General features: G+C 39.1%; 1 protein-coding gene across 1 annotated transcript; it reads right to left on the bottom strand.

Moving 5' to 3' along the window:
- Positions 1 to 1,097: 1,097 nt before the first annotated feature.
- Positions 1,098 to 27,063, bottom strand: PEX1 (peroxisomal biogenesis factor 1). Its single transcript, XM_060782261.2, has 24 exons — positions 26,872 to 27,063; positions 23,624 to 23,767; positions 19,273 to 19,356; positions 18,958 to 19,072; positions 18,099 to 18,871; positions 17,252 to 17,371; positions 16,890 to 17,007; positions 15,462 to 15,562; positions 13,524 to 13,615; positions 12,822 to 12,954; positions 11,985 to 12,081; positions 11,468 to 11,638; positions 10,463 to 10,617; positions 10,046 to 10,235; positions 9,163 to 9,329; positions 7,211 to 7,345; positions 6,664 to 6,728; positions 6,333 to 6,475; positions 6,107 to 6,210; positions 5,244 to 5,420; positions 3,869 to 4,099; positions 3,013 to 3,210; positions 2,351 to 2,481; positions 1,098 to 1,405 (listed from the first exon to the last, which is right to left on the bottom strand). Exons 1-24 carry the CDS (start codon positions 26,989 to 26,991, stop codon positions 1,324 to 1,326), a joined length of 3,846 nt encoding a protein of 1,281 aa, XP_060638244.2. The 5' UTR covers positions 26,992 to 27,063; the 3' UTR covers positions 1,098 to 1,323.
- Between the last annotated feature and the right edge of the window lie 21 nt (positions 27,064 to 27,084).

Raw genomic sequence — 27,084 nt, 5'->3', positions numbered from 1 at the left:
CCAGTCACTGCCCAGATACAGTGATACACAGGTGTAGTTATACTGAAATACTTGGATCTCTATTGGAAATAAAATGCTGAGTTGATATCCTTTGAAGTCACAAAAAACTATTGCCGCAACTAACATTGATCCGCCAACACCCTTTGTGAAACTGTCTGGAAAGCTAAATAAAACCTAGGTTGCTGTGAGTTTTCCGGGCTGTATGGCCATATTCCAGAAGCATTCTCTCCTGACGTTTTGCCCACATCTGTGGTAGGCATCCTCAGAGGTTGTGATGTCTGTTGGAAACTAGGCAAATTGGGTTTATATACCTGTGGTAGGAAAAGCACTCTTGTCTGTTTGACGCAAGTGTGAATGTTGCAATTGGCCAGCTTGATTAGCACTGAATGGCCTTGCAGCTGCAAAGCCTGGCTGCTTCCTGCCTGGGGGAATCCTTTGTTGGAATGTGTTAGCTACTCCTGATTTTTTCTTGTCTGGAATTTCGTGTTTGGGGTGTTATTCTTAATTTACTGACCTGATTTTAGAGATTTTTAAAATACTGGTAGCTAGATTTTGTTAATTTTCATGATTTCCTCCTTTCTGTTTAAATTGTCCATATGCTTGTGGGTTTCAATGGCTTCTCTGTGTAGCCTGACATGGTGGTTGTTAGAGTGGTCCAGCATTTCTGTGTTCTCAAATAATATGCTGTGTCCACATCAAGTGCTCAACAGGTGCTCTGCTATGGCTGACTTATCTGGTTGAATTAGTCTGCAGTGCCGCCTTTCATGTTCCTTGATTTGTGTCTGGGCACCTTCCAGTTCAGGAAAAAAGCCTCACCTGGGGATTAAAAATATTCTATATGGAAAATACAGCAAAATGAAGAGTAGAACCTTCCAGAAATGAGGAGTAAGGTGTTATTTTACAAGTGGGCAGGAGTAAGAAATGACATATTGAAAAAAATAACCTCTGTGGGTTCCTGGGCCCCATAAAACTGATCCTAGGGGCTGGATATGACCTGATAGTCCATCACATAATCTCAAGTTTGACCCATCTTTGCATATTTCCTTTTCCCTGCCATCCACAAACTCATAAGGAAAAAATACAATTAAAACACATGGTGGCTAATAGTGTCTCAAATATTTTAATGTAGTTGTTCAGGAAAACATTATCCGAAAACTAAAATTATATAAAACAACTTTACAAAAATTAACATCACAGAAATCTATTGTTTGTTATTTTAGCATTAACATACCCAGAGGTATAAATGTCCATCTGATTTAGCAAGGTAAATTCTTTTCTATGAAAATTTCTCAGTTATCAAAATTACCACTATATAAACAGTAGTTAAGCTAACGTCACTTTTTGTCCTGGTTTGAAAGTTGCTCCACTGGCCCCTTTCCTCTTTGGATTTCGAAATGTTTCGTAGCTAAAAGAAGGTAAGTAGAAAAAAGAAAGAAAGAAAAAAAGCAGCTCATTAGCATCTGAAATATATTTCAAAAGAAAATGGTAAAACACAATTAACCACCAAAAGATATGAAGTGGATAAATATGACAGTACTTTTTACAAAAGCAAACTTTATATTGTGCTGTTAAAGGCTTTCAAGGCCGGAATCACTGGGTTACTGTGAGTTTTCCGGGCTGTGTGGCCATGTTCCAGAAGCATTCTCTCCTGACGTTTCACCCACATCTATGGCAGGCATCCTCAGAGGTTGTGAGGTCTGCTGGAAGCTAGGCAAGTGAGATTTATATATCTGTGGAATGTCTAGAGTGGAAGAAACAACTCTTGTCTGCTTGAGGCAAGTGTGAATGTTGCAACTGGCCACCTTGATTAGAAAAGCTATTGAAATCCACAAGCATGTGGCCAATTTCAACAGAAAGGAGGAAACCATGAAAATGAACAAAATCCGGCAACTAATATTTTAAAAAACTCCAAAATCAGGACAGTAAATAAAGTGTTATATCCAACAAACAGGGGAATTCCTGACATGAAACCATCAGGGCCAGCTAACATCTCCTAATAAATTATTTCCCCAGACAGGAAGCAGCCAGGCTTTGAAGCTGCAAGGCAATTCAAGGCTAATCAAACTGGCCAATTGCAACATCAACACTTCCCTCAAGCAGACAAGAGTTCTTTCTCCTACCCTGGACATTCCACAGATATATAAAGCTCACTTGCCTAGTTTCCTCTGAGGATGCCTGCCATAGATGTGGGTGAAATGTCAGGAAAGAATGCTTCTGGAATATGGCCATACAGCCTGGAAAACTCACAGCAACCCAAGCTTTATATTCTTCAGCTGGTTCTTTCACATTCTGGAAAAGTGGTTGCAATGAGCATTTTTACATACAACAGGGATTAAAATGATTTACTTACAGTTCAGTGAATTTTTTCCAGTCATCTTGACTAACCGATGGTTTTGTGTTTGCAAGTGCAGCCATTAGGTGATTCTGAGTAACGTTTACAGGTCTCTTATTTAGTAGTGACAAGCTAGGAGTGACTTCTTCCTAAAAACATATGTCCAAAAAAAGTACAATGAAAGAGATAGTTAAGCTAATTTACTACTTTCCTTCATAGTTCCCATGATTCCTTCCGCATTCTACACAGCACTGTTTTTCTTTCCTTCAGTACTTTCACCATTGCTTAATGTTTACCTTGAAATTGTACGGTGACTCTTACAATTACTAACAATTTTCTTGGCATCTCATCCATGAGAAAAAAGAAGAATGAATTAGCTTGCCTACTTCTGAGAAAGCCTTTCTGAGAAAACATTAGAAGCAATGTCAGACTTATGCACCATTAAGGAAAGATCTGAGACAACAACAATCTTATGTGTTTGGGGTTGGCAGGTGGCAACAAAGGACTAAAAATCAACAATTGTTATTGGTCAGCACAGTTTTTGAATAGTTCCCTTTTGTGTAATTATGACTCAGTAGAAAAAAGAATCTTTGTTATTAAATTTCTGCAATTATGATTTAAAAGTATGCAATGAACACCTGTATAAAAGGAGAATTAGCACGTATTAATGTGTTTCTTACTCCGTTTTTGCTCCTGTAGTTGGCCTTGATAGTGTTTATTTCAGCCCTGAGTTGTTCTATCTGTTCTTGACTCAGTTCTTGATAACCTTCCTGTAAAGTTGTTCTTAACAGTGGGGGTTGAGACGATACTAAATCCTTCAAGGAGATGCTGGTTAAATCATGACTGAGGGAGTTTGGTCCTGAGAAACACTGAGAACTCTGAAAATATTAAAGAAAAACACACAAATATATACATATTATTAAGATGCAAAACACTCATTTTATACGGCACAGCACTTCAAAAGTCGTCACTACAATTGATATTTTATCCAAGGTGAGTCATCAAATAAGACACACTTTAGGAAATGTTCTCTTAATCAGGCAACCTAACTGTAAAATGGAAACCTTGACTTATGGCTATTTTCCATTTTTTGTGTACTTGGCATTTACAGGGATTCTACTTGATTTGTTCTGAAGGATGAAACAGGAAGGAAAAAAAGGTCAGGGAAAGCATAAGAAGGAAACATCTGTGAAAGTGTGCATTGACTTCCCTCAAAATAGTAATGCTTTTGGTAAGGAAAGCATGACATGAGGCAAGGACAGAGAACAACTATATGCTGTATTGGTACATCTGAGGTACATCTTTTTAAATCCACTATAGTCAAAATGGAAGAAAATGCAGAATAAAAGAGAGTTTTAAAGTGAACCCCAAGAATTCTCTCCTGAGACAATAGCTGATCAAGAGAAACAGACTTAAGCACCCTTTTGACACCCTATACTGATAGATTTCTAAGAAAAATGTTCCAAAACATGTGTGCCTACTTTTTCTTTCAAAGTTCAAGGAAGAAGGTCAACTGGGGAAAAAGCAGTAAGTTACCAGTTCTGAAGCAGTTCCATTGCCAAGCTCTGATTCATAGGAGCTGCCAAAGTAAAGTCGGTAGATGTTGGACCTTGGATCTTCAGGAAGCAGCTCACACATCTCAAGGGAAATTAAAGATTGCTCCAAGCCTCCTTCTCCGTCTCCTGCAGAATCATCTGACCCACTGCTTTGGTTTAAGAAAACCATTGAAGATAAACTGAGGTCACTATCAGAGCTAGAACCTGTGTCCTTGGGGGGAGATTAATAAAATTAGAATGTCTAAGGCGGCAAAATTCCCTCTACCTTTAAGTCAGTTATGTCCCTTGCTCCCCGCCCTCTGGTTTCTCTGACAGTTTCCATGATCTTAGTTATTTTAATATAGTTCTACTGTCACATTCCAGTATTTTCTCTTATTGTGAACTGCTTTGGAATCTTCTTACCAAAAGGTGGACATTTGGTATGAAGATGAGTCACTACAAAAGACAGTAAATCTTGGCAAGTTGGATAATGATATGAAAAGACGTGGGATGCACTACAGGTGGATTATTAGGATTATGGCTTATGATCTGTAAAGGTCATAACCTATTGGGTAGCAAAGTTATGGAGGTGCTCCTATAGTTTATTGAGCAATGGATGATCGCTGGGCACATAGGTATCTTGTTTCTACTCGATGCTTTCAACAGACAAAAATTCACGTAGACTTCTTTTAAAGTAATGTGCTTGTTTTACTCATAACTTCATGTATTTTAATTTACAGGAACATTTCTTGTCAGGTTAAACTTTAAAATGTTTCTGTTTGTATCTTTTAACTTATTGTCTTTAACAGTTTCTTAAAAAACTATATTGCTCTCATAAGAGTCTACTTTCAAATAATTCAAGCATCAACAGTTTTCTAACTTCCTACATTGACATCTGACTGAAAAACAGACTTCAAGCTGACTCAAGACTTAACTGTATTCTAAATTCTAACACTGACATCTGTATTCTAACAGATTCAAGCCTTAACTGTCATTCCTCAACTGTCATCATGTTCAAAACACGTTCTAAACAGACACATGACCTGCAGCCCCTCCCACTGCTCAAGTATATAGAGCTAAGGAAACTGCAAGCCAAATATGACGTACACTTCCGGAAATAAAACAACACATTAAAAACAGACTGGGGTCTTTCACCAGTGTCTCAAATCATTTCATTATAGAACTACAGTATTATTAAATTCAGGAATGGAAAAATATTTCAAGTTTTTGAGTGACATACTCTCCAATTAATTAAGAAAAATGTAGAGCATTTTAGGTGTCTCTAACACCACATATGTAAGATTTCTAGCCAGTGATAAACATTATCAATATCATACCCATATTTAAGGGAATTCTTTAAATGGCAGAGTTCTTACCTGTGGCAAAGATGAACCCAAATTAGCATGCACTGCCTCTAGCTGGGCATTGTACAGTAAAGCTTTAAGGTCTGCTCCTGTGAAATTCTCAGTTTTTGCTGCCAAGTGCTCAAAATCCACATCATGGGCCAGACGGAGAGAGTGACTCAGTGCCTTTAAGATATCAAATCGGGAGGCCTAAGAAAAGGAAATTTAATCATATAATTAAAATACTATTTTTCTTAGCCCAACATAGTACCTAACATTTTGATTCTCAGTCTTGTCTTGTGATCTGGAGAAAGGGGCAAGGGTGAAGCAAAAATAGCATGTGAAAGGACACACTGACGTAAACAACCTGATTTCATGGCAGGAACATTCCCTTGAATTTTCCATGCTGTTTCAAGCATCTTGACCCAGCCATGAAGGTATGCAATTCAATTTAAGATGAGATTTTCAGGAAACCTAATGATTCCTGAAACAGCTTTAGTATTAAGCATTCATAAGACAGTTCATCAAATATCATATCTTAGGACATCTCTGGAAAGTTGCCCAAGATCTTAACTTGGCGAGTTTGGAAATAAGACCGCATGTGGATCCAAAATACAAGAGATCTGTGTTAAGAGGTCCCACACTCAGTCAAATGGCTTGCAGCAATTTCACATGCTTTGGGGGCCCTACTGAATGTTTTGGGGACTTCCATTTGGGGCCAGTTAGGAAAAAAGGGGGGGATATGGTTCCCCCTGAGACCTGCTTGGGACCAATCAACCTCCTCTCATCTCCTCTAGTTGAAAAGTAAAGAATTAAATAGAATTCAAATAGAAGTGAGCTAGACCTAGTTAAAACTTTTTTTAAAAAATATTTGATACAGTGATTTGTTTCTCTACCTGATCAGGAGGTGGACAATACAAGCATTTATCTAATCGACCAGGCCTCAGCAGGGCAGGGTCAATCAAATCAGGACGACTAGTGGCTGCCAGGACATAAACTCCTGAGGAAAAAGGGTGGGGACACACACACAAAATCCTGTTAATAAAGAAGCTTAAGGAATGCTTTCCAAGCAGAAAAATGAGAGAAACATTCCAGGTAGAGATAGAACATTTAAATAGTTACCTTCTAAGCTTTCTATTCCATCCAACTGAGTCAACAGCTGATTAACAACTCGGTCAGTTACACCAGTGTTATCATGACCTCGCCGTGGAGCAAGAGAATCAAATTCATCAAAGAAAAGTATGCAAGGCTTGGCTGCCTGAGCTCTGTAATTGAACATAATCAAGAACGAAGGAATGAATTACTCCTGCCAAGATGAAGCATGGAATATTTGCTATTTCACACCTCTCTATCATACATCCACCAGCCCTGTTTATTCACATTACTCCCTAGAAACCATTTTTAACACTGATCATGACAATTAAATCAGGAAAACAATAAATCTGGGCCCAACCTGTTAAATATATCTCGAACTGCTTGTTCACTGGCTCCAATATATTTGCTGAGTAGCTCTGGTCCCTGCAACATACAAAGATAAAGATAAACCAGGCTACTTAATTAAGCCAGCTACTTAACATACCGCTTAACAAACCAGGCCATTTAGCTCTTATTTAGTTTGAAGGAATGAAAGTAAGCAAAATGGAAGGGACAGCATACCATTTTAAGGATAATAAAAAATATAGGTTTCTTCTACATTTGAAACAGATCCAGTGATCTCTCTCTGCTGACAAAAGGATATTTTATCAGACAGAAGTTTCAGCCACGAAAGGGGCAAAGGGGACCTGTAAATTTCCCTTTATTCCAAAGTCTCGCCCAGAAGAATCCAAGAATTATTCAAATGTCTGTGGAAGGTTGGAAGGAGTTGCAAGAGGAAGGAGAAAGTGAAGACTGTATAGTTTTAGGTTTTATATTTGCACATAATTAGTACGATTTTGACCCTTCCGTAACATTTTTAGTACTACAGATACTATACCATATTTTGTCAAATGTAAGTTTCTTACCTTGATGCTGATAAAATTCATTCCACTCTCTCGAGCAACTACACCTGCAAGTAGTGTTTTTCCTGTTCCTGGAGCTCCATATAGTAAGATTCCAGTTCTCTGTCGTATGGGCAGGTTTGCAAATAATTCTGGATACTGAAAATATATGTTGTCATCAGAAATAGTTTCTATAGATATATTTTATACCAACTGATTGCCTTTAGTTTCAGGGCTGCTGAGCTATTTTATAAATGTATAATATGTCTTTGTATTAAAGTAGAATCTCGCTTATTCGACCTTCGCTCATCCAACGTTCTGCTAAATTCATAAATACAGTAATTACTACATAATGTTATCATGTATTGAACTGCTTTTTCTGTCGATTTGTTGTAAAACATGATGTTTTGGTGCTTAATTTGTAAAATCATAACTTAATTTGATGTTTAATAGGCTTTTCCTTAATCCTACCTTATTATCCAACATTTTCACTTATCCAACATTCTGTCAGCCTGTTTATATTGGATAAGCAAGACTCTACTCTATTAATAAAATATAATGCATCAATATATCAATTCTTAGTAAGATCAACATCTGTAGTACAACCAATAATTTATTCTCCTTTCTTTTAAAAATAAAACCAATCAAACTCTCCTGAACTATGATTCTTTTAAGATATAAGTAAAAAGTACATATTTAAGCTACAGTTTATATTTTTCCTCTTGTGATTTTCCACTGATTTGCCAGCTTGTTTCCTCCTGCTCAAACAGGGCATTGTGATATTGTTTCATCATGATTAAGCTAACATATATAGTAATCACAGAGACTAAGTCTACTGCCTTGAGTAGTGTTTGCTTTCTCAAATGTGTTTACATTTTGAGGAAACTGGTATATATATCGTATCCAATCTAACTATCTCTATGCCCTATTCTCCAAGACGAACCTACCCATCTCACTGACAGTGTGGATATAAAAAACAGCATCTATGTGAACAGACTGCAACGTTGTTAACGTTTTCTTCACAAAACTATGGGCTATTGTTTGCACAGGGTTGGAAGACAAACCTAACCCTAACACAAATTAGTCAGATCTTCTACTCTACATTATGCATACACTGTCAATGAATGGAGTTAGATGACCCAAACTTGAGTGATTCTGTCCAAATAATCCTCTTCTGTTGCATCTTCCTCCTTTCATAATCTCTATGCAGTTCAAAGGGATGGGATGGTTTTTGCCCTTTAACAGTGTCAGCTGGTGGCTTCAAAACTGGGCTGGATTTTAAAGGAACTCTCCAGGGTGCTGAACCTACTTTGGTGATTTGCTTTTCCACTGAGTTAGAATCCAACTGTTGCTTATTGGCTTACTGCTTCAGTTGTTGCTTCCTTTGTTTTCAAAATCCCTCAGACCCATGTATAGCTGGATGAAAAACGTTGGACCTTTGAGTCAGACTTTTGATATCAAAAATCAATATAGAGTCATTCCTCCAATTTGTGGATCTGACTTTTGTGGATTTGATGAAAATGTTATTTTAGGACTCTCTAGAACAGGCGTGAGCAAACTTCAGCCCTCCAGGTGTTTTGAACTTCAACTCCCTTAATTCCTAACAGCTGGTAGGCTATTAGGAATTGTGGGAGTTGAAATCCAAAACACCTAGAGGAATTGTGGGAGTTGAAGTCCAAAACACCTGGAGGGCCAAAGTTTGCCTATGCCTGCTCTAGAACCTTCTGTATGACTATATGGTCAATGAGATGTTGACCAAAGAATCATGCTGGAAGACCTACGATTCCTGGAGTGGCTTTCTCTCAGAAAAAAAATGCATTATTTATTAATAATTTTTTTTCCCATTTTCATGAGGGCCTTGCACCCTTAACCCCAGAGAAGGTGGCAGGTTGACTGCATTCTTAACAATCATTGCCATACAGTAAACACAGTGTTATGAATATGATTTTGTTTCTTATTACAAATGCAAGAAATACCTTTGCAGGCAGCTGGATAGTATCTGTAAGTACTTGTTGTATCTCCTTCAGCCCACCAATCCGATCCCAGCCAAAATCCTGAGGTTTATGGAGGTTAACATTTCTCAAAGATGTTGGTGTGAACCCCTGTAAAGCTTTTTGGAAGTCTATTGTTGATAGAACCAAATCTATTAAAATGAGTAAAAAAAATTATAAAGCTCCTTAGAAACCTATTCTTTAATGAAATCTGTTAAAATTGAGAAAATATTAACTTTTATAATGTTTTATAAGGCATCACTTTGGTATACAATATCCAAAATGCTATGGAGTGCTTTGCAAAGTAAATCACAGCCAAAGGAAGCCATGTGTAAGTCTAATAGCTACATCCTACAATCCTATGCAAAGCAAAAAACAACCAGAATTGTAATAGCTGTTGATGAAACACAATGAAGGTAGCACAACAAGTACGGTTATCCATTTCTGAAAGGATCCAAATGCTATGTAACAAATGTGAGATCAGAAGACCTTGTCACTTTAAGTTGACACAAACAAGAGAATATTGACCGGTCCAATGAAACCACAGATAAACATTGTCCTGGTAGCTCAAAACATGGTCACGTTTAGGCTCTTTAATTTCAACTCCAAGTAAACAGTGTCACATAGTAGTACTAATCACCCTACTCCCTATATAGGCACCTCACTAGATCCATAGAATATTTGAAATGAAACACGGGTTTTGATTGCATCAACATCTAAAATAGCAGATTTGCAGGGTTCTAATAGGATTAGTTCCAGATAAGTTAAATACTGCTTATATTTTTACTGGATTAGATAATACAAATTGCTTTATAATAAAATTTAAAAAAATGATCGAAGGAAATTGATGGAATAAAATAATACATACCTTCTTTTTCACACCTTTCCTGGGTAGAAACACTTGAGTGTATGGCACGATCAACTAACATTGTCAAATCCCTAGCTACAAATCCTTCTGTTTCCTTTGCAATTTGATGGAGATTAAGATCACAGAACTGGTCTAAATTTGAGTCAAGCTTATTTTTTACTATGGACCGAAGTATTTCGTATCTTTGTCCCTGGAAAGAAAAGAATGGCACAATTCAGTGATTTAAAAAGCAAGGAAAAGCTACATTATATTTCAATGCAATATTTCAATAATTATGATTTAAGATTCATAAAATTCAGATGTGGATACTGAGCACAATTGTTTTACAACATCCTAGACAAAATAATTTAGAACACAAGATTTTAAATGCACTCTAGAAGAATATACTTTAAATAAATTATAGCTCATTATTCTTACCTGATTTGGAGAGGGGATATGCTGGAAACATTGAAATATGTGAAATCCTTGTGCAGAAATAATGAAAGAATTTAGTGATTGTTCAGACAGGCTTGTGGTGATAAGTGCAATCGAACTGTATGTGGAAATAGTTTCTTTTATCATATCTTTCAAGACTAAAATAAGAAGAATAAAGGACTTAGATTTTATGGATTGGTGATCATACAAAATAGCAACCACATCAGTGTTTGTTTTCTCCATAAATAGAATCTATTTCAAAAAATGGTATTTTTCAATAAAGCATTTTATAACTATCCCGCTAATCAATATATTGTATGTTTAGTTTGCTTCAACTGTATTAAAAACTTCTAACTCCTATCTAAAATGATCGATATCCAATATACGAGGGGAACTTGTAATAAAATCTTAAACTTGTACTAAACATGGAAGAGACTGTTTATAATCTGCAAATAGATACACTACACAATAATTAAATGTGTTGTTACCTGAACCTATGTGCTGACTTTTGCATGTCTCAATTTGTTAATGTAAAACATGAATTCTAACTATGTCTCAGAATACATAACATAATTGCCCAGCTAAAGCAAGCAGATTTAGAAGATGATGATTAGCTGAGAATCCTAAACATGTCACCTTCAGTTCCACAACAGAAAATCATGAGATGTTTAAAATAAAACAATATATTAAAATTATGAATTGAATCACTGGTTTCTGTGACACCTCTGGAAATATTTTATCTAAACAGAGAAGCTGCTTTGAACTAAAACTACAGAAACACATGAAAGAAACAAATCTGTTTTAAGATTCTACATGTATAAATCACAGCTTAGTTTGCTGTCAACTGAAGAATATATCAAAGTCTGATGACAACTTTTTGGAAGGTATAACCAACACACTCTGAACTTTCCATAGAAAGTATTGGGCATATAAAATTTAAAACCATAGTAATCCGTAATCAAGAGAGTTGTAAATAACTAGTGACACTATCTAGGTAGTAGATCGTACCATGGGCAAGGCGATTACTCTGAACAGCCTCAGGACTGTTCTCGTGTTCTGGAGCAAGAGGAACTCCAGCTATGTGATCAAGATCATCCAATAGTACAACAGATGGTTGTCTCCACCTTGCCTCTCGAAAAACTTCTTCCAGTTTTTTGCATATGTTTTCTAACCTTTTCCCTGAAGAACAAATATATGAAGTTAGCAAGTGAAGCAGCTTTTAATGCAATTTATGACTTTGCAAGAGAGTGAACAGAGTCTTGCTCTTTTATAATTCTGATTGAACTCAGGGAGTTTCGTAATTATCCTATTACAAGTCTTTATTTGGAAAGTTTTAAGATCTGAAAATTAAAGCAGTTAGCAAAGGAAGTAATGTTCATACCATTCCTCAAATCATGCAACTTTTTGGATAACCTTGGACAAGACATGGCTGCATTATATAACAACTCTTCACAGCTGTTTGGGTAAAGGATAGTGCTAAAATAGTAAACTATTGTATACTGAAAATGCACAGTTGTCCACATACCTCTTAAAGGTTTGCAATCAACTACTTCCACATGGGCATCGAGTTTATTGTATGCATCTTTGCAGATAGCCTTTGCTAGAGTTGACTTGCCACTTCCCTGAAAAATAAATTCAGACTAGAACCTTCACAAATCATACTTTGAATGAAACTATTGTTCCTATGAAAATAAATGTCAGAAATTAATTCCAGACAAGCTCCAATGAAATAAATGAAAATTATGAAGAATAAATTAAAGTTTTTTGTTCATGTTGTTATGAGAAAAGTTAGTAAGGAGAGGTCTAGAGGTTGAAGTTTATTTATTTATTTATTTATTTGCGATATTGGTATCTTCCTTCTCAACCCCAAAGGGGACTGAAGGCGGTTCACAGTATTGGCAACAATTCAATGCCATCGATAAAACAGTATAAAACATTAAAATTGACCCTTCTCTAATGAAACAATATTATTAAACACATCACATAAAATAACATCACCTATTACATAGAGACATAGCCGTTGTCATAAACAGCCCTGGGTCAGTGCACTTTCATATGACATTAGCTTTCTTTGTGACTAGATTGAGATAGACCAGAGGTCACCTATCTTCCCCCTCCTCCCCCCCCCCCATTTTTCCCCATTTTTCCTTTTTTTTTAAAAGAGAAGGAAGTATAAAAAGAGAGGGTGCAGATAAAAGCAATGTTACATAGAAATGAAGTGTGTAAAATATGAGCACCAATGAAAACTAAGCGCAAGCAAGATATTGTAAAGTTGAAACAATAAAAATATTGTAAACCAAAAGAAAAGAAAAAAGAAAGACAGAAACGTATTTTTGGATGCCAAGAAGTGTCAGATATTTACCTTTGCTCCAGTGATTAAGATACCTCCGCTGCGTAGTCCTGCAGATATGGGGGCAAGCTTTCGAGACAGTGGTCGGCCCAAAAGGCTGTGAGATAGGTGCTTAAAAGAGGAGGCTCCTAGGTCATCTACTCCTCTGCAAAGGAAATGTTAGCAAAACTGAGAAGTAACTTTTTCCATCCCAATAAAATCAAATAACATATAAGAAAAGGATGGTTGTTCAAGAATACCTTTGAGCTTAAAGAAGTCTAAAATAACTTTCCAGCCCAATTCTGCCTCCCATTCGTGGCCATGGCAAAACCATGAAATATTTATTAGAATGTGTGAAAATGCTGCAGCCTAACAAACTCTTCACTGTAGCCACTTTATATATGATACTGTTCAGATAAAACAACTAGATGTGCACACATTGTAACAGAAGGTGCTTTTACCTGTACACCAATTTGTGTATGCTATCTTGGAAGAATCAGACTCTCCTTTATTCATTGTTGCTTCTGATTTTGCCTAACTTTGTGGGATTAAAACTAACTGTGTGTTTAAATCCTGACTGGGCAGGATGACCTCCAGGATGACCTGTTTAACTATAAAGCTCTGAATAGTTACATTGTTCAATGTTCTTATACTGTGTTTTTCAAAAATCTTACAATTCCCACTTTATTTAATAGTTGACTTTTTCTGGTTTATGGTACTGTCAAAATGTCTTACCCCAAAGAATTCAGGCTGAGGTGTGGAAGAAACTTGTCAAAAGACTGTTCACTACCACCACTGCTTACTGTAGTCATTGGCTTTACTAAAACCTGTACAACAGAACATAAGTTACTATTTAGACATGAAGAAAATAATTAGAGATAAGCTTTTTAAGCTATAATCTTGTATTTACTTCTCTAGAACTTCTGTAAGCTTTATTGACCTTAATGAAACTAAGGGCCCTTCCAGACAGGCCCTATATCCCAGGATTTGATCTCAGGTTTTCTGCTTTAAACTGGATTATACGAGTCCGCACTGCCGTACTCCCAGATAATCTGGGATAAACAGAAAACGTGGGATCAGATCCTGGGATATAGGGCTGTGAAGAAGCGCTAATCCCACTAGATGCCACCAAAAATTGTGTGAGGAAGTATTAATCTTCTTTAATGCCGCCAATATTCTGTGAGGAACCTTCTTTTAAATATCAATTAAGCTGCCACCAATATGTTTAGAGACGCTGGATTATGTCTCTGTTTATCTTTAGTTGTGTTGTGAGGTGACTTTGGTAGTGTGGAATGCACCAAGCATAAAAGCAATGGAGGAGGCAGGTTTGAAATACAAAGAGAACAAGTTTTATTGTTAACAGAACGTAATTGTTGCAGTTTTGAGAATTTGAACTTGGCACAAGGCTTGATGTTACAAAATGGCTGGTTTGAGATACATGCTTCTGATGTTACAAATCTACAAACTCCTTCTTAGTGAAGTGCTTATACTACTTCAGAGTTCCCTATTGTGAATATCCACACTGTTTGCCCTATACTCGGAACAAACCACTGATCACCAGTCTTTCCTTACTGGCAATCCTGAAAACCCCCTATGTTAGATTCTTTTAACCTAAGCAATCTAACAAGGCAACACCTTCAGCTCTCTTGCTGAAGAAATATTCACAAATTCTAGGAACTACTGAATTCTCACAGCTTCACAACAGAGCCCTAACTGGCTCTCCTCTTCCCCGGGTCTCATCCACCGGACTAAACTACTTTCCCCAGAGTCCTTTCTTGACTCTGCTATTTCCCAGAGCCCTTAACTGGCTCTGCTCTTCTCCGGGTCTCATCCACCGGACTGAAGCTTAACTGCCACTTTCAAACCTTTTTCTCCTTAAGCTCCGCCCACCTCCTCTGAGGCTGTGTTACCATGGCAACCTATCCCTCACAGTTAGGCCATGGCAATAAATGTAATACATAAATACAGTTTAAATACAATATAATAAACACTCTATAATAAACATTTCTCTACAAGGGCCTATCTGGAAAGGCTTTTACTTACTGGGGAGACATATATAGGATTGCACTACTACAGTATAATTGCTGGGGTGATACTGACTATATACTTTAATAAAGACCAGACTTATCAGATGTAGAACATAATATCAGACTAGGTTCAAACAGCCAGATATATCATGAAGGAAAGAAATGTGCATGTCAAAAAAGCAGGTGTGTTTGACAAGTTTTCCCTGAAGCTAAATCTATCAACAACTGTAAATAATAAGGCAGGGAAAGAATCCAATACCACATCTAAAGTTACTACATGACTTTCACACTGTTTATACAAATTCGTCTTGACTATACAATTTTCAGCTTATCAATTCTATAGTGATTAAAGATGTCAAAATCCCTGAATATTAGAAAATATAAATATTTCACCCTAAAAGAAGAGATGGTTGGAAAATTATTTTGAGAGTAGTGGGAGAGCTACTTCACAGTTCCTTCTTTGAAAGCCTAATAAATCCCATCATTCAAAATTGTGATGGAATTTAAATAGAAAATGCTCTTAGAATTTTCCCCACAAAGCTTCATACAAAAAGGCAAAAAGAACTAACATGAAATAAACCCAAAGAATAAAATGATAGAATGTATATAATTAAACTATTGGATACCTGAAAAAAGCAATATTTACTTGTATATTGGCCTTCTGCAGCAAACTAGGACTCAAGATGAAAGTGTCCTTTGCCTTTTCCTCTTCGGAAGTGACTACACTGAGGACAAAATCTTCCTTACCTTTCAGAACACAAAAGGTATTATTAATTCGCCTGTGTCAGAAAGTGAAATGCCAGATTTTATGACTTTCCACATTTTGTATTGTATGAAAATAACCTATAATAAAATCTAGATAATTCAAAAGAAACAAGTGTTATGGTCTGTCAATAAGCCTTTTTAGTATCACATCTTGCTTAACTGGCGAGATCCAATTTGAAGATGCTAAGGGTGAGGTTCTTCAACATCAGTCTGATCTGATGTTATTAAAAGAAAATCTTAAAAATGATCATTTTCTCTATAACAGTTGTAGCTTATGATGCTTTTACTATACACCATTTCCCACATAAAAGGGTCACATTTTCCCCAACAAGTGTATTTTCCTCAATATATGACATTAAGTATTAAGTAACTGATTTGATTTTCCTCAATTAAAATGATCTGATTAATGAACAACATTTTTTTAAAAAAATCAAGTTCATTTTCACAATAGAGTAACAATATGTTGGTGACCACACCTAAGGGCATTGTTTTCCTTGTCATACTTTTCCGGTCTTTTAAAAAGTATTATTCCACAATGGAAAAAAAGGAGGCAAAAGAAAAAGGGAAAAAGAAATGCTACTGAAGAAAAAATGGTGAGAGGACATTCACATAAGTATGTTTAGGATGCATTTGCATAGTATGTTAGGGAGAATTTAAATTCCCGAAGCCCTAAATATCCCACAGATGCTTCTGGAATCAAACCACTTAGGATACCAAGGGCCGACTTTGATATCAAATAATAACTGTAAAGCAATTTTTCTCATTAAACTGCTCAGAAGCATTTTTCCAGCATTTCATATGCTGCTAACTTGACTAATCCACGAAGAATGTTACTGAAAACAAAATATAAGTGCCACATTATTTGCTTAAGTATTTTTTTGCTTAAGTTTTGTTCCTCTCTCTGTATGCATGTGTGTTTATTTTGCTGCATTTTTATTACACTGAATATCTTCTGTACATCAATGGGGAACAAGGCCATTTACACCCATTTCAGTTCAAAGATAATTTTTAATTTCTGTATGTATGTATTTTATCTTTTACAATTTAGCTGTAAATCGCCTAGAGTATTCTCGGATGGAGGGCGATTAATAAGTAATTAAATATGATGATGATGATGATGAAGATGTAACACAAGAAAATATGGAAAAGTAGAGGAAAGAGATTGAATACACCCGAAGGGACTATACATTGTCTATAATGCTCTTACAGCAAGGCAAAATAAAATGGAGGGTGGGTATGAAAGGTGATCTAAGCTGAGACAACCAGATCCATAGATTCTTAGGAAACAGATGTTTAGTGTTTTCCTCACCTTCTTTAAGAGCTAACTGTATATAGCTTGTGTTTCCTATAATCAAAGGAATGTTGATGTAATCCTGTAGCCACAAAGTAAAGGCCTTTTTAATATCATCTTCACCGATATCTTCATTCTAAAAAGAAGCAGGGATGAAAGGATAGGTGGTGAAATAAATCTTCCTAATCATTTTACACAACAGATATTTGTTCAAAAAATCAACAACACATTAACTCATTAACTGAGGTCTTACTAAGCACAGATTAATTATTCTTTAGTAATAAGATTAGTCAAACAAATGTTAACAAAACATGAATTTCCTTAACTATAAACAGACAAGACACTAAAACCAGCTTGGCAAAATTAAACTGTAAACTCACTAAACTTCTTTCGGGGTGCAGTCTAAGATATGTTGGAGTTTTAGGATCTGAATTCACTGAGGATATTCTGACAGCTGCATGTATTTCTATTTGTAGTTTGTTTCTCAACAGTTCAGGTATCTAGAATACAAAAACAAGATTTGTGAAAGAACACATGCTTAAGAGCATTCTACAAATTCCACTGAGACATTCCTTCCAGTACCGAATTTGAAGAAAAATTTAATTCTATACATTCAAAGACTCCGACAACGTTTGAAGTATCAACATTTGCCTGGAAACTTGTGGAGGTGGGTGCGAGAATACAACCCTTCAGTTAATCAAAAGTATATTTGTAAAATTATGTTTGATAATTTGCGCCGGCAGGACTGCGGACTGAAAGGTTGCGGTTCTAATCTGGGGAGCGGGGTGAGCTACCATCTGTCAGCTCCAGCTCCCCATGCGGGGACATGAGAGAAGCCTCCCACAGGATGGTAAAACATCTGGGCGTCCCCTGGGCAACGTCCTTGCAGACGGCCAATTCTCTCACACCAGAAGCAACTTGCAGTTTCTGAAGTTGAACTTGACATGAAAAAAACTATGTTTACAGATGGCTACAAATTCACAACAAAGTAAAGTGAATAAAATGAATTTTCTCGGGCCTTCTCTCAACTGTGTATACTTTTCATGGATGATGTTGGTCCCTTTCTATTTCCAAAGGATGGGTTGTAAGGAGCTGAGGGCTGCTTGGGGGCACTGGACTGGCGAATCTCTGGGAAGGCATTTACAATTTTAATATTAATCAGAAAGAACATTTTTCCACATTTAAAACTGATGTAAATCTTCTACAGGTTTCTTAAACGAGACTAACCCAAACTCTTCCAATATGCAATTGCTCCACATTGTTATTGCACATTATGGCACTCTTTAGGTCCTCAAATCCACTCCATATTATTTGTACAACAACAATTTCATTGGATTCTTCACTTTTACTGATGCTGGGCTGCTTTTGATCTTTTGCATTGATCATCTGCTTTTCTTTCTTTGACATTAGATTCTGCTTTGATTCGTGATGCTGTTGTGTTGTTGGAGAAAGCAATTTACTCATCTTCCCATAAGACACTTTAATATTGTTATCTAAAGAGGAGAATTCTAGGTGCCATGGAAAAACATGAATCGTGTTACATTTCTGAAATGTAGATGCTGTCAATGCACTTTGTACACTGGGGGGCTGAACGTGGCATACTCTGAATACAGAATCCATATGAATCAAGTTCAACAGGCTGTCTTTGACAGAATTCAGTTCACCAGTACTACAGGAAGTGTCCTGTTTCTTGTCTGAGGAATAAGAGAAAATACTCCCAATAAAATTCCATATATTTGGCAGGACGTTTGCCCCTAGTGATGCTTTTGTCTCTGGCTTATGCTCATGAGCGTCCATATCTAAATTAGTTTCTTTGGCACCCAGTTCTTTGGTAGCTTCTCTTGGATCTAATGTGGGTTTAGGAACACTGTCCTGTAAAATGTCATTTTTGTCAGAAGGACCCATGGTGGAGCGTTCTCCCTGCTCACGCGGTTTAGGCCGAACAAAAAGCTCTGTCCGAGGTTCAAGTCTCCCATAAAGAGCAGCTGGTTTTAGTGCAACTGAAATTAAAGAGAGAAAACATTACTATAGGTGCTAACTGTGATTACTCTTTCTATGCTATAGAAAGGTGAGCACGAAGACTTACCAATCTGGATATATATACAAGTGTGCTGTTCAACCCACACTGGGAAGATAGCCTTAGGAAACACTATTCGAATTTGGTCAAGAAGATGGCTTTCAAGTGAGGAAGCATACAGCTCCTACAATAATTTAAACAAAAATTAGGAAATATTAGGAAATATTAAACCTCACCTGTGTTTGTGCACAAAGTTGGATCTGAACAATAGGGAACTCTTATATACAGTAAATATTAGGTTGAGAAGAGAGGAATGAAAATGAAGAGCACCAGAATGTTTTCAAAAAGATTAAGAAATCTTTTAAAAAGAAATAATTTTATTACCAATATTTCCCAATAATCTGCAGAGAGTGGTTCCACTTCTACTTGCTGACAGGACAAAACTTGGGAACAAGGCTGGAGAAATACCTAGCAGACAAAACATTTTGTTGTAAAAAATACTGTCAATCTGTGGAGAAATAACAAAGTTCTGCCAACAGTATTACTTTGCATTGGTATGACCTTTCGAGGAAACACCAAAATGCTGGCAATGGGGATAAACCACGAGTACTTGTTATACTAGACTTGTGCTGGCGCCATTGACTGTGGCTTACTTATTTTCTCACAAACTTTTCAGGTCTGTATAAATAACTTTCAACAAAATGCTATCAGTTCTGTTCTTTCCCTTTATTACTGTCCCCCATTACATATGATCACAAATGGCAAATCTAGCAGCAAGCACTGTTTGCCACTGAAATTGTTGTAAACAGTTACATCTGCACGTTAATATTGTATAGAAAGATTTATTTTATTTCCCATATTTATACTCCGCCCTTCTTTCCCCGAAGGGATTTCCAGTTTTGAGCCTGAATATTTAATGGATACAAAATGAGAAAAACATATATATGAATAAAAAGAACAAATGAACATACAGATCAATTTTCAAAGTTATTTATTCATTTCTTTCATTTCCATTTTGTCTTAATTCTTTACACTATTCTTTAGATTTGATGAATCAAGGCCATGTAAACTGATCTTAGATAAAGCAATTGATAGTATTCATGCTTGAAAAACATCTATATATATAAATTTGTTAGGGGCATCCAACGAGGAAACAAAACTCAAAAACCCCCCAACGAAACTTAACCAAAATTCCCATGCCCATAACACAACCCACAAGGTACAAACATATCTACTCAAAATGAAAAACAACACAACAACACACTCATAAAACGGCAAAACAACAAAACTAAAAAAAAACCCAACGAAACTTAACCAAAATCCTCGTGCCCATAACACAACCCACAAGGTACAAACATATCTACTCAAAATGAAAAACAACACAACAACACACTCACAAAACGGCAAAACAGCAAAACTCAAAAATCCCCCAACGAAACTTAACTAAAATCCCCGTGCCCATAACACAACCCACAAGGTACAAACATATCTACTCAAAATGAAAAACAACACAACAACACACTCACAAAACGGCAAAACAACAAAACTCAAAAATCCCCCAACGAAACTTAACCAAAATCCCCGTGCCCATAACACAACCCACAAGGTACAAACATATCTACTCAAAATGAAAAACAACACAACAACACACTCACAAAACGGCAAAACAACAAAACTCAAAAATCCCCCAACGAAACTTAACTAAAATCCCCGTGCCCATAACACAACCCATAAGGTACAAAATATCTACTCAAAATGAAAAACAACACAGCAACACACTCACAAAACGGCAAAAGAACAAAACTAAAAAAAAACCCAACAAAACTTAACCAAAATTCCCGTGCCCATAACACAACCCACAAGGTACAAACATATCTACTAGGCCTGTTTGATCAAGAAAAAATTTGTTTCTAAAATCGATTTGTAATTGGGGTGTTTTTTTGTTTCGATATTTAAAATATTTACAAAACTTTCCAAAAAAATGTTTTGTTATTTACGAAATTTCGTAAATATTTACAAAACATTTTGTAAGTGTGAATGTTGCAGTAATGGTCACCTTGATTAGCATTGAATGGCTTTCATTTCTCCCACCCTGGACATTCCATAGATAAACTCCATTTGCCTAGTTTCCAACAGACCTCTGAGGATGCCTGCCATAGATGTGGGCAAAATGTCAGGAGAGAATGCTTCTGGAACATGGTCTGAAACCATGCCCTGAAAACTCACACAACCGGCCTCCGCGCGCCATCCAAACGGCTCCGGCTCCTGCGCCCTCCTCCTCCTCCTCCTCCCGGAGGCCGGTTGTAAGGGTGAGCGCGCGCGCGCCATCCAATCGGCTCCGGCTCCTGCGCCCTCCTCCTCCTCCTCCTCCTCCTCCTCCCAGCTGTGTTGCAGGAAGTGCCAGGAGGAGGAGGAGGAGGAGGAGGGCGCAGGAGCCGGAGCCGATTGGATGGCGCGCGGAGGCCGGTTGTAAGGGTGAGCGCGCGCGCGCCATCCAATCGGCTCCGGCTCCTGCGCCCTCCTCCTCCTCCTCCTCCCGGAGGCCGGTTGTAAGGGTGAGCGCGCGCGCGCCATCCAATCGGCTCCGGCTCCTGCGCCCTCCTCCTCCTCCCAGCTGTGTTGCAGGAAGTGCCAGGAGGAGGAGGAGGAGGAGGAGGGCGCAGGAGCCGGAGCCGATTGGATGGCGCGCGGAGGCCGGTTGTAAGGGTGAGCGCGCGCGCGCGCGCCATCCAATCGGCTCCGGCTCCTGCGCCCTCCTCCTCCTCCTCCTCCTCCTCCCAGCTGTGTTGCAGGAAGTGCCAGGAGGAGGAGGAGGGCGCAGGAGCCGGAGCCGATTGGATGGCGCGCGGAGGCCGGTTGTAAGGGTGAGCGCGCGCGGGCCGGGCGCCCAACAGGCAGGGGCGGTGCTTGGCTCACTGGGTGTGCGCTCGCGCCGCCCCTTCGCCCCGCCCGCCCCATTTACAAAACGGGCGAAAGCTCGTAAATACTGTGGGAGTTGCCGTTTCGATATTTAAAAACCCTTCCGGGTTTGAAAATATGTTTTGTTATCGTACCGTAAATGCAAAAATTAACGAATGTTTTACGAATTACGAAATTAACGAACGAAACCGCACAGGCCTAATATCTACTCAAAATGAAAAACAACACAACAACACACTCACAAAACGGCAAAACAACTGAGCATGCGCATTGGCGCCCAGCCGCAAGTTCCCTGGTGCGCGCACATGGCCTTCCGGCCAACGTTCCCTCTGCGGAAACCATGCCCACTCCAAGCCCCGCCGCGCCGCTTCCCGCACACACACACCTCCTGCCGCACACACACACTCAACCCCACACTCCATCACTCCCCCCGCCGCCGCATACACACACGCAACCCCACCCCCCCGCCGCCACACACACACACGCAACCCCACGCTCCATCACTCCCCCCACCGCCGCACACACACGCAACCCCACTCCTCCCGCCGCCGCACACACACACGCAACCCCACTCCCCCGCCGCCGCACACACACACGCAACCCCACGCTCCATCACTCCCCCCGCTGCCGCACACACACATGCAACCCCACGCTCCATTACTCCCCTGCCCCAATCTTACCTCCTTTTACTTCACGCCACCTCCAAACCCCACCCCGCCCCTTCCCGCCCTGTCAAAATCTAGGAAAGACAGGAAGGAAGGAAAGAAGGAAGAAAGAGAAAGGGAGGTAAAGAAAAAGGGGGAAGGAAGGAAAGTTAGAGGAAGAAGAAAAGGAAAGAAAAGGAAAGATGGAAGGAAAGAAAAGAGAGACAGCAGAAGAGAAAGAAAAAGGGGGAAGGAAAGAGATAAGAGAAAGAAGAGGAGAAGGAAAGATGGGAAGGAAGGAAGGAAGGAAGGAAGGAAGGAAGGAGGGAGGGAGGGAGGGAGGGAGGGAGGGAGGGAGGGAGGGAGGTAAAGAAGGAGAGAAAGAGGGAAGATTGGCCACAGCAACACGTGGTGGGTCAAGGTTGTTATTTCTATTATTATTATTATTATGCTATTGTTCCTCTGAGACCCTTTTAGGGGGAATGGGAGAGGTGTCAGGTCCCGGAGGCAATGCATTGCATTATTGTTATTGTTATGATGGTGGTGAAATAAAAGGAAATAAAAAGTGAAAGAAGGAAGCAAACAGGGAGGGAAGAAAGGCAAAGGAAGAAAGGGGGAGGGAATGAAGGAAAGAGAGAAGGATGAAACCAAGTAGTGAAAGAAGGAAAGAAAGAAAGAGGTAGAGAAGGAAGAAAGGAGAGAAAGGGGGAGGAAAAGGGGGAAGGAATAGGTAGGGACCTCTCTTTCATAATAGTCCAGATATCTACCTCAACTTTGATAAGTTTTACTATAGGCCACAGCAACGCGTGGCAGGGCACAGCTAGTGTACCTATAAAGGTGAGGAGAGGGGAATGTAGTCACTTTTGCTCATATAGGGCAAACACTCCCCCTGCTGGTTAGACACCTCTGACTTCTTCCTGGTAGAAACTGAATTAGTACACAATCACATAGTAATAGAACAAGCGCTACAATGAATGGCATAGTTCTGTACATTTCCTTAGATGGGATACACAATGTCCTTAAAAGGGAATTTCCACTAGGAGGCAAATGGGCGGTAACATTTAAAATTAACAAAATCCACATGCAATGGCACAATCAGGATTCTAAATCACAACAACAACAACAACAACAACAACAACAATTTTATTCTTGTAATATTCTAAATTTCAAACCTGTTGTCCATCTTTGATGCCAAGTTTCTCTGCTAGCTGTCTGTTTATTTCAACAATGTTGCCACTACACTGACGACAATGCCTGATTTCTGTCCAGCCCAGGAACACAGTCTGATTGTCCCAGGAAGTTTTCACAGCTTGATCCTGTTAATTCCATTTAAAATGAGAGAAAGGAGAGGGAGTAACAGCATGCATCACTCATTATTCTTTGTCTGACATCAACAAGTGGCTACAGATACAGTACTTTTGTAACTTGAGTCTATGAATGCTTATCGTAAGGGCATTAGCCTCCTAGCTCCACGCTCAGATTGTCACACTTTCCCTTGGCTCTATGTAGGAATTTGTTGCACTTAGGAATCATTAGTCCGAACCCATCATTTGTTGTTCAGCCATGATGTTGTTTGATTATGATGTTTTTATTTGTTTTTGCTGTTGTTGATGATTATATTTATATGCTTGTTCTAACCTGTTTTGGTGGGCATGTCCCCTTGTGCACTGCCTCGAGTCCCTTCAGGGCGATGGAGTTATTACTTTTATTATTATTATTATTATTATTATTATTATTATCTATAGAGTATTAACATTTCCCAGATGTTAATGTTTCAGAAGAGTTTCTGCTTCCTTGTTTTCTCTGAACCTTTTCCTTGCAGATTCTTTCTGTCAAAAAGATCCCCCATAAGTGTTTTCTTTGCTGTTTTAATTGTGATATTTTACTTGTATATTGCTTTCCCAGATGCAGCGTAACAGGCAAATATGGAACTATGGAATGACTTGACGATGGGACTGGAAAATGACTTTAGTAAGAAGATGCTGATGATTTATGTTTTTATTGCTTTTATATGGTTTTTATATTATATGCTAAATGTTTTTAACTGTATTTTACGTCTGGTGGGGCATCGAATTATTGCCGACTGCAAACCGCCTTGAGTCACTTTCGGGCTGAGAAGGGCAGTATACAAATCATAGAATCATAAAGTCACAGTGTTGGAAGAGACCTCGTGGGTCATCCAGCCCAACCCCCTGCCAAGAAGCAGGAAAATAGCATTCAAAGAACCCCCGACAGATGGCCATCCAGCCTGTTTAAAAGCCTCCAAAGAAGAAACCACCATGACACTCCGGGGCAGAGAGTTCCACTGCTGAACAGCTTTCACCGTAAATAAATAAATAAATAAATGAGACAGTGAAACGCTGCCCCTCTTTTCTCACTCTCATGCAGTCCATAGGCACCAAGGGACATTTTTAAATTCTTCCAGTCTCTAAAATTTTAGGGATCATAAACTACTATTGGTTAGTTTGGTTGCAACAGTGCACTTGAAACTTTGTTGTGGGATTGGGAGCAGAAAACCATCTCACTTCATGATCCTTTGTTTTGGACTAAGAGGAGGGCGACTAAAATTATCAAGGGTCTAAAGAACAAACCCTATGAGGAGTGGCTTAAAGAGCTGGGCATGTTTAGCCTTCAGAAGAGAAGGCTAAGAGGTGACATGATGACCATGTATAAATAAGTGAGGGAAGTCATAGGGAGGAGGGAGCAAGCTTGTTTTCCGCTGTCCTGTAGACTAGGATGTGGAACAATGGCGGAAAGGAGATTCCACCTGAACATTAGGAAGACCTTTCTGACTGTGAGAGCTGTTCAGCAGTGGAACTCTCTGCCCCAGAGTGTGGTGGAGGCACCTTCTTTGAAGACTTTCAAGCAGAGACTGGATAGCCATCTGTTGGGGGGCAGGGGGGTGGACTGGGTGGCCCATGAGGTCTCTTCCAACTCTATGATTCTATGACTTTACACTGAAATAATAACAATATTATAGAACTAGTGTGGCCTGTTTTTGGAAATGTTAGAGAATTGCATTGCTCTGTGCAGTACTGTCATGAATGACTTTTCAATAACTTTGAAGCATAGGTTCTTTTTATTGCAATTTCCAGTGTAAGAAGGTATATCAGATTACAGAAAAACATTTAGACAAAGAATGACATTAGACATACAGATTCTATGCAACTACATTGGATTCATAACTACATGGCTAACAAACAAAGGGAATTACATTTTCACTCAGCATTCACACCACATGCACACACATTCATCCTCATGCACCCAAATATTACCATATAATTTTCTCCCTCCTTGGAGAAGCACCTGTTAGGCCAGACCCTGCTTTCCTGCAGCCTGCCAATACATAGTTCCATAACCGCATTGAGTCGCCGATTTAGGCTGAAAAATGCGGTATAAAAATAAAGCAAATAAATAATAAATAACACCAAAACGTCTTTTCCTAAGAACAATGCCAAGAACCAGATCTCTGTTTTCAATACAGCAGAACCTGCCTCCCTGCACAAAACCTAAGACTCCAAAAGCACACTTCTTCCTCTTCCCTTGAGAAAGAAGCCCCAAAGTGACCAGACTGCTCCCGTTCAAATCTGCCACTATCCATTGGTTCACTATCTCTCTCCTTCCCATGGAGCAGAGCACAGCGGGTGAACCAGATTCGTCAGGTTGGTCACAATTTGATCATTATTAGACTGAGTCTTTTGTAGGAATATTCTGTTGATGTAGTCCCAAAGTTGTAAATTAATGATAGATGTCTTCCATCCTGGATCCATCTCAGTTTCCTGGCCAGATGTTGACTCTTCTTGATTGGCGATGGCAACCACAGGGCTTGTGTTGAATTCCTTCTTAACATAAGGAAGATTGCAAACATTTCCTTTATCAATGTCCCAGTTCTTATCAGGGTTTCTCACTAGCAAGTCCAGCAAGCAAGTAGTTAGTCATTGCAGGCCTGGGTCTTTTACTGGTATTTCCAAAATTATTAACTCCATACATCCTTCCATTCATTCCCACACATCATATTAAATTCATATTTGTCAAATCTGCACATTGAATTTCTTATGACAGTACAACTAGTAAAGCATGAACGTAGAATACTCTTAAGGCGGGCCTGGGCCAACTTGGGCCCTTGGGGTTAGCGGCTGAGGGGGGAAAGGAAAGGGCCTGAGGCTGTTAGGAATGGTGGGAGTTGAAGTCCAAAACACCCAAGGGCCCAAGTTGGCCCAAGCCTGCTAAAGAGTTGCTATAAATAGGAAACCAAAGCTCACTACGAGGAGGCAAGGACCACGGCTAGGCCTTTCCTGTTGCCAGGCAACGAGATGCCAGGCTAGGAAGGAGGCTGCCCAAAAGAGAGGCCCGGATGTCACCTCAGGGACACGGAAAGCGAAGTCCCGGATGCAGCCTCCCCGTCCCTGCCCTCCTGTACCTGCTGCAGACGGAGGCTGGAAGCCAAGCCAGGCGGCAGGTGCAGGAAGCAGTCCCGGGCGCCGCTCAAGGAGACAGTGGCGGCGGCGGCGGCCACCCCAGGCCCGCCCGCCCCCCACATGGCGGCCTCCAAGGCGGGCTGGGTGTCACACGAGTGGGCCGCCGAGCTCCTCTTCCGGCTTCTCCGCTCAGGCCAATGACATCCAGAGGACTC

This window comes from Anolis sagrei, chromosome 6, assembly GCF_037176765.1.
Source record: "Anolis sagrei isolate rAnoSag1 chromosome 6, rAnoSag1.mat, whole genome shotgun sequence".
Taxonomy (NCBI): Eukaryota; Metazoa; Chordata; class Lepidosauria; order Squamata; family Dactyloidae; genus Anolis; species Anolis sagrei.
This window is presented reverse-complemented; position numbering and strand designations above follow the sequence as displayed.